The sequence below is a fragment of the Saccharomyces paradoxus genome, chromosome V, assembly GCF_002079055.1.
Source record: "Saccharomyces paradoxus chromosome V, complete sequence".
NCBI classification, from domain to species: Eukaryota; Fungi; Ascomycota; class Saccharomycetes; order Saccharomycetales; family Saccharomycetaceae; genus Saccharomyces; species Saccharomyces paradoxus.
This window is the reverse complement of record NC_047491.1, coordinates 355385-368309: the sequence shown is the minus strand read 5'-3', so window position 1 is coordinate 368309 and position 12925 is coordinate 355385. Positions and strand designations below refer to the sequence as shown.

The following is a 12925-nucleotide window of genomic DNA, read 5'->3' as shown; positions in this document are numbered from 1 at the left end:
GCGGATTATTGCATTATTATAGTATTTGCTTAGTAAAATTATAATGAAATTAGTGACACAAAACTTTTAATGTTACCCGGATTTTGTCAACAGAGATTCCTACTGAATACTTTTTGAAATTTGAATGGATTTATAAGTCAATAGAAAGAAAATGAGAATAAAATCTACTTGATAGCAAAACATTTTGTACAAAAACTACAGCACGGACTTCAATCGCAATGTATTCAACTCCATTAAAAAAAAGAGTTGATTACGACCGCGAAACCTTTACAGTTCCCGCGTCCTTAGGACGAGATCGCTTACAGAATCAGTTAAGAGATGACCAAAACAAAGGTAAGCTCAACTTGTCAAGCATTTCCTTCCCGAGCAAGAAGCCAACTAGAAAAGATGTATTAGACAAGTACAGTGAGGCGGGAAACACTATTGAACCAGAATTTCATGACGTAACCACGCATGTTAAGGTAAGCGGGTTAACTTCGTCTGAACCGTTGCAGTTGGCCAGTGAATTTGTCCAGGATTTGAACTTTAGGGATAGAAATACGCCAATATTAGATAATTCAGCCTACTACAGAAAAGGTGTGGACTATAATTTCTCAGATGAAGTCGGTGGATTAGGGGCATTTACCCCCTTCCAAAGACAACAAGTGACAAATATACCGGACGAAGTTTTATTAGAAGTTTCAAATACGGAAATAAAGAGTGATATGGGTATGTTCCTCGAGCTGAACTATTGTTGGATAACCTCTGATAATAAATTGATCTTGTGGAACATCAATAATAGTTCAGAGTTCCACTGTATTAATGAGATCGAGCACACCATTCTAAAAGTGAAATTGGTTAAGCCTAGGCCAAACACATTTGTTTCTTCAGTTGAAAACCTATTGATTGTCGCTACTCTTTTTGATATTTATATTTTAACAATATCATTTGATGACCATACTCATGAGTTAAATATTTTCAACACAGGATTAAAAGTAAACGTAACTGGGTTCAACGTTTCTAACATAATAAGCTATGAAAGAACTGGACAAGTATTTTTCACTGGTTCAACTGACAGTGTTAATGTGTGGGAGCTACAGTATAATTGCTCGGAGAATCTGTTTAACAGCAAGTGTAACAAAATATGTCTGACAAAGTCAAGCTTCGCGAATTTGCTGCCTACAAAACTAATACCTAGCATGCCTGGAGGAAAGTTGATACAAAAAGTGCTAGAAGGGGATTCTGGCGCCGAGGAAGAGACTATATCACAGCTCGACATTGACCAATCAAGAGGTGTTTTACACACGTTATCAACGAAATCAATTGTCAGATCTTACCTAATCACTAGTAATGGGTTAGAAGGGCCAGTATTAATTGATATTCCTCATATTAGGCGTAGCATAAGCGCATTGGGTATAAAAGATTCACCTCTACTCAGTAGTCGAGCTTTCAAGATTGCTAGAATTGTTTCCATATCTAAGCGGGAGAACAATGATTTATTTTTGGCAGTTATAACTACTACCGGGGTACGCTTGTATTTCAAGGGTTTCACTTCTAGGAGATCGATTGGCTCATTAAAATTAGACTTTTTGAAGTTTCCTCCTACCAGTATATCTAATTCCCTAGAGAAAAGAAAATTTTCTATAGTCAACCAAAAGCACCTATACACACAGGATATATGCCCACTTTCAGCACAAAAAGCTAGTTCGACTCATATCAACACCACTTGCGCTAGTACGATAATATCTCCAGGTATATACTTTACGTCCGTGAAAAAAAGGAACAATTCTGGGGAATCATCGAACAGTATTGCAAGAAGAAATCAACTGGAAAATAAAGAGGAACACAAACTTTATGTTAGTGTTCCAGATTACGGCATATTAAAAAATTATGGTAAATATGTAGAAAATACCACACTACTCGATACGACGGATGAGGTTAAAGAGATCGTTCCTTTAACCAGATGTTTTAATTATACTTCTACTCCACAAGGTTACGCTAATTTTTTTGCCTCACAATACAATGTGGAGCCATTAAAAGTTGCCGTTTTAACAAGCAATGCCCTGGAGATATATTGCTATCGTACGCCCGATGAAGTCTTTGAAAGTTTGATCGAAAACCCTTTACCATTTATTCGCAGTTATGGTTTATCTGAGGCTTGCTCTACAGCCCTTTATTTAGCTTGTAAGTTTAATAAGTCAGAGCATATCAAAGCAAGCGCCTTGGCCTTCTTTTCTGCTGGTATACCCGGGATAGTTGAAATAAAACCGAAAAATTCTAGAGACAGTAGCAGTGTGCCGCCAATTGCACAAAAGATACTCGATAAATCTGGTGAAGGTGATAACATTGTGCTATCTCCCAGATTTTATGGTTCTGCGCTATTGATTACAAGACTATTTTGCCAAATATGGGAAGAAAAGGTCTTTGTTTTTAGAAGGGCTTCCAAAGCGGAGAAATCAAATATTTTTGGTATTTCTATAACTAGGCCACAGGTTGAGTATTATTTATCGTCGATATCTGTTTTGGCAGATTTCTTCAATATTCACCGTCCTTCTTTCGTTTCATTTGTGTCTCCAAAGGATAGTAATACTATAACCGCATCCGATGCTGAGTCTATTGCCATGAATGCTCTTATCCTGTTGATAAACTCAATTAAAGATGCGCTTTCCCTTTTAAATGTGTTCTATGAAGATATTGATGCTTTCAAATCTTTGTTGAATACGCTGATGGGTGAGGGGGGAGTTTACGACTCCAAAACAAGAGAATATTTTTTTAGTCTTCATTTTCATGATCTGTTTACACCTAACACAGAGACTAAACAATTAATAAAGGAAATTTTAATAGAAGTTGTAAATGCCAACATTGCTAGCGGCGCACCGGCAGATTATATTATGAACGTTTTAAAAGAACGCTTTGGATCTTTTTGTCATGGTGCAGACATTTTATGTTACAGGGCAGGAGAGCACCTAGAAGCAGCACAGAAATTCGAAATAATAGATTCTAAAATATCGAGGAACCATTTAGACACTGCAATCGATCTCTATGAAAGGTGTGCTGATAATATAGAGTTGAATGAATTGAGACGTATAGTGGATATCATGGTGAAACTTAATTATCAGCCTAGGACTGTAGAATTTCTACTTAGAGTTGCAGATAAAATTGATAAAGCAAACCAAGCGCAAGAGTATGTCTCAGAAGGTTCCAAGATTGCTGATCCAAGGAAAGATTTTTACGATAAACGTATCAATGTGTATACTTTAATTTTTGACATCGTGAAAAGCGTGGATGACAACACACCTGCCGAACAATCCCCTTCAATAGCAAACATATCGATTTCTTCACCAGCTTTGTCACTAAAGGAAAGAGTTTATTCAGTGATGATGAATAGTAGCAACCGGTTCTTCCATTATTGCTTTTATGATTGGCTAGTCGCAAATAAAAGACAAGACGACTTATTACAATTACATTCTCAGTTTGTCTTACCATACCTGAAAGAAAAAGCAGAAAAATCGTTGGAAATTTGTAACCTGTTGTGGTTCTACTTATCCAAGGAAGAACACTTCCTCGAAGCAGCTGATGTTTTATACGCTTTGGCTAGTGCTGATTTTGACTTGAAATTAAGTGAAAGAATCGAATGCCTAGCTAGAGCAAATGGTTTTTGTGATAGCTCAACTTCATTCGACCGGAAGCCGGCACTTGTTCAGTTGTCTGAGAATATCCACGAGCTCTTCGATATAGCAGCCATTCAGGATGACCTGCTCAGTTTGGTGGAAGGTGAAACAAGGATTGATGAACACTATAGAAAGCAACTAATACTTAAACTAAATGGAAAGGTGCTCCCATTATCTGACCTTTTCAATGATTGTGCAGACCCGTTAGATTACTATGAAATAAAACTAAGGATTTTCAAAGTATCTCAATTCAAAGATGAAAAAGTAATTCAAGGAGAGTGGGATCGTTTGATTGATAGCATAAAAAATACTCCATTGCCTGATGGGAAAAGTGCAGGCCAAGAATCTTTTCTTTCCTCGATATCCAACACACTAAGTCGAATTGGTAAAATAACTCACGATACAGACGTTATCTTCCCAGTTCAATTCTTAATGAATAAAATACTTGAATCTTTCCCCAATAAAAGTCCAGCCGCTGATGGATCTATCTGTTCAATATTTTTACTGGCGGGAGTTTCTCATTTAAAACTTTATTATACTCTGAATCATATCATAAAAAACTCAGAAGGAAACGTTGAATTAGCAAGAAAAGAAATGGTGTGGTTGATCAAAGATTGGTACCAAAATAATCCGGAATTGCGCGGTTCTATTACGCCGGAACAAATCGAAAAGTTGGAAAAATATGATCCAGACACTGATCTTGTTCAAGATTATGTGAAGGATCGTCACCATGGCATGAAATGAAGAGAATAATTTGTATATTTAACCCAGTTACTTTGATTGTGTAGTTTTCTTTAATGCGTACGCAAGATCTTACGTCATCCTTTATACAAACAGTCGCACATATACACATAGTGTATGTAAACTGCTCTTTTCCAGCACGTCAATCATGGCTAACTGAGAATGCATACGGTGACCTGTTAGTTGATTCAATGCCAGAAAATCAAGTTATTCTGACTACATGCCGTTAACTTGAGTAGCCCAAAATATATACTTAAACGCGGTAGAATAGACGTAGAAACGTAGAAACAATACCATTCACCTTCGTTTTCTACTGGAGAAAGTAACAAAAGAGGAAGCGCCAGCTTGATAGTCAGCGTATGCGGAAAGATGTTTATATTCAACAGCTCACTTAAGCCCGTGAATATTAGAGGTAGGGCTCTTCCTGTTATATTAATGATCCCATTATGTGCAGGAGTTCGGAAATGAGTTGTTCTCATGAACATTTTTATTAGCATTGTTCAAAAGTTGTTCTAATTCCTTTTTATAAGTTTCTTGTTTTTCAACGAAATCAAGCAGCTCATCGTCTTCCAAATCCTCGTTGTTTTGCCACTCCATGTACTCAGCCATGTCTGAGGGTACTGTGTTCTTTTGAGCTTCATGTCTTAGTCTTCGCATTTCTCTAAGATGTTCACCTTGCATGATCATCTCTTCCATCTTTTCTAAACCACCGCGTATTTTGGTCATTTTATCTCGACGTTTAGTCGACCTCATAGATTCCAACCGTGATCTCTGATCCGCTCGTTGTCGCTCAGAAGGGGCAATAGGGGATGAAGAATGAGGCCCAAAAAAATCCTGTGAACGATCTCGCCTGTTTGATATTACATCAGAAACGACTGAAGGGGAATCGTCAATGTGTATGACCCCGTTTTGTTGTTTTTTCTCTTCTGATAACCTATGTGTAGATGTTCTTAAGGATTGCGGTGTTAAACTCCGGTCAAAAGAAACATTTGGACGGTATGGTTCTGCGGCTTTCTCTTCATTCCAATTGAAACAACTATCATCTGAATTCAAATTATGGTTGCCGTACATTTCCAAGCAAAACTCCTTGACGTATTTTGTTCAGTTAGTAGTTAATTATCCGTACCGGTTCGCGATAGCTTTCTCTTAGCAATCTCGGCTTCATATATAAACGCGAAATCGCGTCCCGTTAAGATACTCGGCCATTCTCTAGCAACTAGATCGATGAGAACGTATAAAGATACTAATCACTTGATAATTCTTTGATTCTGTCTCTTATATACATATTTAAAAAGTTTGTATGACGGAGAAACTAGAAAATGCGACGCTGTTATATCATCGCATTTTTGAAAAGCCTACCTAATCAACCTCTTCAACCGTTGGGCCACTGTCCGGTGCACCAGTAGGAGCTGCTCCAGGACCTGGAACGGGCCCTGCTCCTGGAGCACTACCTGCAGCTCCGTAAAGCTTACTCATAATAGGGTTTGCAATACCTTCTAGTTCCTTTTGTCTTTCCTTGTATTCCACCGTAGAGGCTGCTTGTGAAGCATCTAACCAATTTATAGCGTCTTGAGCAGCAGCCTCCAATTTTTTGGCATCCTCTTCACCTACCTTCTCCTTGAAATTATTTTCGTTCACCGAATTCTTCAAAGTAAAGGCGTATGACTCTAGCTGGTTTTTAGCTTGAACACGTTGAGCTTCCTCTTCATCTTCGGCCTTAAACTTTTCTGCCTCAGCAACCATTTTATCGATATCTTCCTTCGACAATCTTCCTTTATCGTTTGTAATTGTGATTTTACTAGATTTACCAGTACCTTTTTCAACGGCAGACACATTCAGAATACCATTAGCATCAATATCAAATGTAACTTCAATTTGGGGTACACCCCTTGGAGCAGGTGGGATACCGCTCAACTCGAATTTACCCAGTAGATTGTTGTCCTTCGTTCTTGTTCTTTCACCTTCAAAAACTTGTATCAAAACGCCAGGTTGGTTGTCAGCGTAGGTGGAGAAAACTTCTGACTTTTTTGTTGGAATGGTTGAATTTCTTGGGATTAACTTTGTCATAATACCACCTGCGGTTTCAATACCTAGAGATAATGGTGCAACGTCCAGTAACAGCAAATCTTGGGTCGTCGACGACTGGTCACCTGTTAAGATGGCAGCCTGAACGGCAGCACCATAAGCGACGGCTTCATCTGGATTAATCGAACGGTTTGGTTCTTTACCGTTGAAGAAATCAGATACCAATTTTTGTACTTTTGGAATTCTTGTTGAACCACCGACTAGCACAATTTCATCAATTTGTGACTTATCTAATTTCGAATCAGCCAAAACTTTTTCCACTGGCTCCAATGTAGATCTAAACAAATCAGCACACAATTCTTCAAATCTTGCCCTCGTGATTGAAGTGTAAAAATCAATACCCTCAAACAATGAATCTATTTCGACAGATGTCTGTGCAGATGAGGACAGAGTCCTCTTGGCTCTTTCAGCAGCGGTCCTTAACCTTCTCAGCGACCTTTGGTTAGTTGTTAGATCCTTTTTATTTTTTCTCTTAAACTCCTCCGCTAGGAAGTTGACCAGTCTACTGTCGAAATCTTCACCACCTAAGTGAGTATCACCTGCAGTGGCCTTGACCTCAAAGACACCTTCATCTATAGATAATAGAGAGACATCAAAAGTACCACCACCTAGATCAAATATCAGGACGTTGTGCTCCTTCTGCGATTTCTTGTCCAAACCATATGCAATAGCTGCCGCTGTAGGTTCATTAATTATACGAAGGACGTTCAAACCCGCGATTGTACCAGCATCTTTTGTTGCCTGCCTTTGCGAATCGTTAAAATAAGCTGGAACCGTTACCACAGCATCTTTCACTTCTGTTCCTAAGAAGTTCTCAGCAGTTTCTTTCATCTTCGTCAAGATCATTGAGGAAATTTCTTCCGGAGTAAATGTCTTTGTTTCACCTTTATATTCCACTTGCACCACTGGTTTACCTCCCTTGTTGACCACCTTGAATGGGTAATGTTTAGCGTCGTTCGTTACTTCTGGGTCATCAAATTTACGTCCGATCAGACGCTTAGCATCGAATACTGTATTATGTGGGTTCATTGCAGCTTGATTCTTTGCAGCGTCACCAATTAGCCTTTCCGTGTCAGTAAAAGCCACATATGAAGGCGTCGTTCTATTACCTTGATCATTAGCGATGATTTCAACTCTATCGTTCGCGAAATGAGCAACACATGAGTATGTTGTACCTAAATCAATACCAACAGCTTTTGACATGATTATTTCTTTATTTATTTTTTCTTTTGTTTTCGTTAATTGCGTTTTGTTAGCGGTTTATTTGAAAGAAGTAGAAAAGGAAGAGATAGGCCTCTGGACAACCTTTTATTAGCTCGAATATTGTTCTATTTATATGAACATTTTGTTGCTGATGTTAAACTAAGGAGTGCACCCCTTGATTATATTGAATTAGTGTTTTGTTCAACTTCTTTGTTTTCTTGGTGTTCTATAAGGTTCTAGGAACTTCTAGAATGTACTTTACTGCACGAGTGAAAAAGTAACAACTCACCGAGCAAAAGATATCCCCTTTGAAACCTATTAGATTCAGTAACACCCAATGGTGAGAGAGTACATCCCGGAATGCATGCGGCTAGAGTTGAGATATCGCTGGTGTAAACCTCGCGGAATTATAACATAATCCCACCCCTACAAAGATAATTTAGTCCTAACAAGACCCGAGGGGTTTTTCGAATCTCAGTCGAGAAGAGACAATAGTATCCTTATTATGGGGAAAGATTCAACTGATCGTCTTTTCCAATATGATAGATATCCAGTTTTAATACATAGAAAGGGTAGGTAACTATCACAGGAGGTGAAAATTTTCCCGCATATTGCGACGAATCTTGCGTAGAATACCCAGGCAGCCCATCTAGCAAAAACTTGCAAGACAAATGTAGCGGTGAAATGCTATCGAGCATATTTTAACTCGCCAATTGATACTTAATATATTATTGGTTAGAGTTTAAAAGACTTTTATGTTAATTGTTTTACAAATTATAAATGGAATGGTAAATATTGAAAATAAGCAGAAAGAGACAACACAAAATATAAGTAAAATTGTACATGTAGTGTAATAAAATATTATCTTATTCTCTATTTCTTAGCAGTCAATCTTCTTAAGTAGAAAGCTAATTCTTCACCTTCCAAGATGTAACCATCACATCTACCGGATTGACCTGGTCTGGAGGAGATACAAGCGTATAATCTACCGGCGCTGAATTGAGATTCAACGGAAGATTCGATCTTTGCAGAAGCAGCTCTAGCAGCCCATTTTCTTTCAGCGTTCTTGCTCTTGGCAATAGTTTCTTCTTCCTTGGCGTTCTTCTTCTTACCCAAGGTTTGACCGTAATGAGCTTCGAACCATTGTCTGAATGGAGTGGCATCAATTTGGACAATGGCAGCCTTGGTCAAAGTGTTAGTTCTAACCAATTCATTGTTGGATGGATGGTAAACAACACCAGCAATTCTGGTCTTCTTGGAAATACCTTCAGAAGCCCAAGAAAAGTTACCGGTTTCAATTCTTAGAGCTCTGTATTTCTTGTTACCACCTCTAGTTCTGACAGAGTGGATTCTCTTAGCACCAATTTTTGTGTTGGCTGGTTGACGACCTAATTCGAACTTTCTCTTCTTTCTGAATTGAGCACGTTTAGCACCAGTGGCTGATCTTTTGTGACGAGAATCACGAGAAATACCCATTTTTATACTGTTTTAAAAATTGTTATCTTGTTAGTAAAGCTATTTTCTTGAAAGAATGTATAGAGATAGAAGGCTAAAGAGAGTGACGATTTCGCTAAGTGTTACGACTTATTTCAACTGCTCGTACTCAGTCTATGATTATTATTCTAGCATAAAAATTTTTCTGTGTATCTCTTTCATTATAATATCTTTCCAACAATAGTGACAGGCTTTGCCATCGTTAATGCTCAAGTATTAGTCTCAAATGTTAGATTGCGTGGTTTCATGGCCCAAAATGCTTATGTGAAATTTTATGATCGTCATCTGCATATTGCCAGTAGTTGTGGCTCCGGCAGGTCTTTTAGGTTCCTCCTTCTATTTTCTCATTTGGTGGGTATCAGGACATACGTTTTATCGTGGTGTGTTCAGGTTCTTCCAAGGTTTGCCAAGTACACGATCCAAATTTTTAAATAATAGCTTTTAACACTACTTTAGTGATAAGTTTCACTACTAAGTTCAATACGATGGGCATGGGAATACTGACGGGCTCATCAGGCCTACGCTAGGCAGGACGCCTTCTGGCCTGGAGCAACACCCGTTCGTAACGAAGTTAGGCTAACTGCTCTCCCCTGTGCAAGGCATTTCCTCCCTCTCTGCCCCCTCCGGGCTGGGAAAATTGTATCAGGCTCAATTGGCGCTCCGCCGGATAATCGACCTATTGCGCGCCGAGAACTATTAGTACTCGGCAAGAAATATATGAAGGTTGTATGGGTCTTAAATGCTTGGATGTTATGATGTTTTTCAGGGAAGACTTTCCACCTAATGACGGTGATATGTGACTTTGGTTATTGTTGTTCAAAAGGCCTTAACCAAAAATAATGGCGGACTCCACGTAAAACTGCAAATAGAACATAGACTACGTACACTAGCGGACTTATTCGAGCTTATCTTTCTTATTCTTATTTTGTTTTCCGAGGCGCTACATGTCTAAGAATTACTGCTCCAATGGGATTTGTTTACAACGAGATGAATATGTATGATTTATCTACTTGCATTTTTCTGTGCATTACGCTTCAGTTTCTTCTAGCAGTGGAAGGCCAAACTTAATTTCAGCTTTGTTTTGCATCCACTTTTTTGGTCTTGCCTGTCATGAACCCTTTATCGTTATTATTTGATTTATATTACGATTTTCAGGCATCGCCCTTGTTATAAACAGAGAGGAGTATGGAAAGGGGATACATGGTTATGCCTCATGATAAAGTTACCTGAATTGAAAGGTGCATTACGCAAGAAGTAAAGACGTAATAAACAGCATAATTCAAAATAGCACAGAAAGATGGCAGAAAAAATCTTAGAAAATAAAGACCCTAAGCTAGAAGCCTTGACAGTGGACCATGAAGTCCCAGCGCCGAAGCCAATCCCTATGGATGAGCCGACACTGTCTAGAGTCGCTAGACCGCTAAGGCATGTAAGGCATATTCCTGTTAAAGCACTGGTCTTCCATTCTAAACACGGTCCCATAACTTTTTCGTATGAAAACAAAATTAAATTGCCCATAAGTAAAAACAAACTGGTAGTTCAAGTGAATTATGCGGGTTTGAATCCTGTTGATATGAAGATTAAGAATGGTTACGGCAAGCCTATTTATGGTGAAGCCGGTATTGGAAGAGAATACAGCGGAGTGATAACACATGTCGGTGATAATTTGACAAATAAATGGAAGGTAGGTGACAATGTGTACGGCATTTATTACCATCCTAGGTTGGCCATCGGTGCCCTGCAAAGTTCATTACTGATTGATCCTCGTGTCGAACCTATTTTGATGCGACCCAAACATACTTTATCACCGGAAAAGGCGGCCGGTTCCTTATTTTGCTTAGGAACAGCGTTTAATCTGTTAGCTCAGCTAAAGGAGAAGGGTCAATTAGATACAGAATCTAATGTTTTAATAAACGGCGGCACAAGCTCAGTAGGGATGTTTGTTATCCAGTTATTGAAGCGTTACTATAAAGTTTCTAAAAAGCTAGTAGTTGTGACGTCAGGTAATGGTTCAACGGTCCTATCAGAACATTTCCCCGATTTGAAAGATGAAATGATTTTCATAAATTATCTATCATGTAGAGGAAAATCTAGTAAACCACTTAGACATATGTTAGAGACAGGTAAAGTTGTGGATTATGATGATTTTGATATTCTCAAAGAAGCTGAAGATTATACACAGGGTAAATTCAACGCTGTATTGGACTTCATCGGTGGTTATGATATCTTGAGTCACTCTAGTTATTTGATTCACGCTAAGGGCGCTTATATTACTACGGTCGGTGATTATGTTGGAAATTACAAGAAAGACGTCTTTGATTCTTGGGATAACCCTAGCGCCAATGCAAGAAAGATGTTTGGCTCAATGCTATGGTCATATGATTATTCTCATTTTTACTTTGATCCGAATATCAAGATTATTTCCAAGAACAATGATTGGATACACGAATGCGGCAAACTACTAAATGAGGGGGTTGTGGATTGTATTGTTGATAAGGTTTATTCCTGGGAAAATCTTAAGGAGGCATTTTCTTATATGGCTACACAACGTGCTCAAGGCAAGCTTATAATGAAAGTTGAAGGTTTTTAGGAGAGCGTGCTTTCTGTTTCTCAAATTTTTATCTCACTTACGTGTTTTATTGAGGCCTTTTGGTCAATACACACTTAAATATATAATTTACAATGTTCATAATAAAAAGATCCGTTTTGTCTATATAATACTATTGATTTTTACTCTGTGTTGTTAGAATTTATCTCAGGTTTAGTTCATTTAATTATTTCATTTCATAAAAAGGCCAACCAAAAACAAAAAAATAGCGATACCAATATAAACCATGGAAGAGCTACCATTGGGTTCTTTGCCATTTTTCTTGGAATTAATTTCTGATTGTCTCAACGCTTGTTCAGCGCGTATTCTGTCTTCAGGATCCAGAATTTCCTCCAAAGAAATGACTTTTTCCTTGGCAGCCTTTGTAAAAGCGTCTTCTGTTTCATCGCCCGTATTTGCAGCATCCCCTTCAACCAATTTTCTCTTTTCTAATGTTTCTACATTTTCTTCTACAATTTCAGGAAAAATCAATTTGAATCTAACATTTTGAAAAGTGTTATAACTTAAGGAATTCCTTGCCAATGTCTTCTTTTGATGGTCTGACGTGGTAATCGATCCTGTCGTAGCTTCATCACTAGTCATGAAGCTCAGTAACCCATTTAAAATGGTAGATACAGACCAGCCAGGATTCCAGGTGTCAGGGTGATAATCACTCATGGAGAGGCATAATCGTGTGTTGGGCTTGAAACGTCCATTCGGTGTTATCATTCTGATAGCTGGTGGCTTGTACGGATAATCAGATGGGAAAGTTAAAGTACCATGATATTGACCTCCCTTATAAGGAGTATCGGCAGGGCCTGTGATGACGTAGTGCCACTCTAAAATGTTGTCTTCATTAGGACGGGCAAGAATATATGGAGGAGGATTTTCCACCATCAACTTGTACTCTTTTGTTAATCTCTTATGAGCTTGCTTCGTAGCCATTTCTTATTGTACGTATTTAGTTTGTAGTTTGCAAATATGTTTTAAGTTAATGCTTAACGTCTCTTCTGCGATATGCGATGGTAGTATTTTCAATCACGGCTTCTAAAATGTAATAATGAGAAAGTTCCTTTCTGTTCTCTGCAATCAATTTCGGCTTTTTCTGAACACAAATTACCAAAATTTCCTTATTTTATTGGGGAGGCTACCTATACCAATCGTA

At 38.3% G+C, this 12925-nt stretch overlaps 6 protein-coding genes across 6 annotated transcripts; 2 read left to right on the top strand and 4 right to left on the bottom strand.

The window, feature by feature from the left end:
* Positions 1-218: 218 nt before the first annotated feature.
* Positions 219-4394, top strand: NUP157 (Nup157p; the record flags this gene model as incomplete). Its single annotated transcript, XM_033910036.1, has 1 exon — positions 219-4394. One exon carries the CDS (start codon positions 219-221, stop codon positions 4392-4394), a length of 4176 nt encoding a protein of 1391 aa, XP_033765927.1.
* Positions 4395-4835: 441 nt separating this feature from the next.
* Positions 4836-5462, bottom strand: RTT105 (Rtt105p; the record flags this gene model as incomplete). The annotated part of the gene is made up of 1 exon (XM_033910035.1): positions 4836-5462. One exon carries the CDS (start codon positions 5460-5462, stop codon positions 4836-4838), a length of 627 nt encoding a protein of 208 aa, XP_033765926.1.
* Positions 5463-5750: 288 nt separating this feature from the next.
* SSA4 (Hsp70 family chaperone SSA4) lies at positions 5751-7679 on the bottom strand (the record flags this gene model as incomplete). The annotated part of the gene is made up of 1 exon (XM_033910034.1): positions 5751-7679. The coding sequence occupies one exon, from the start codon at positions 7677-7679 to the stop codon at positions 5751-5753; it is 1929 nt and encodes a 642-aa protein (XP_033765925.1).
* Positions 7680-8552: 873 nt separating this feature from the next.
* On the bottom strand, positions 8553-9155 carry RPS8B (40S ribosomal protein eS8; the record flags this gene model as incomplete). Its single annotated transcript, XM_033910033.1, has 1 exon — positions 8553-9155. The coding sequence occupies one exon, from the start codon at positions 9153-9155 to the stop codon at positions 8553-8555; it is 603 nt and encodes a 200-aa protein (XP_033765924.1).
* A 1315-nt stretch (positions 9156-10470) lies between these two features.
* Positions 10471-11763, top strand: AST2 (Ast2p; the record flags this gene model as incomplete). The annotated part of the gene is made up of 1 exon (XM_033910032.1): positions 10471-11763. The coding sequence occupies one exon, from the start codon at positions 10471-10473 to the stop codon at positions 11761-11763; it is 1293 nt and encodes a 430-aa protein (XP_033765923.1).
* A 189-nt stretch (positions 11764-11952) lies between these two features.
* UBC6 (E2 ubiquitin-conjugating protein UBC6) lies at positions 11953-12705 on the bottom strand (the record flags this gene model as incomplete). Its single annotated transcript, XM_033910031.1, has 1 exon — positions 11953-12705. The coding sequence occupies one exon, from the start codon at positions 12703-12705 to the stop codon at positions 11953-11955; it is 753 nt and encodes a 250-aa protein (XP_033765922.1).
* Between the last annotated feature and the right edge of the window lie 220 nt (positions 12706-12925).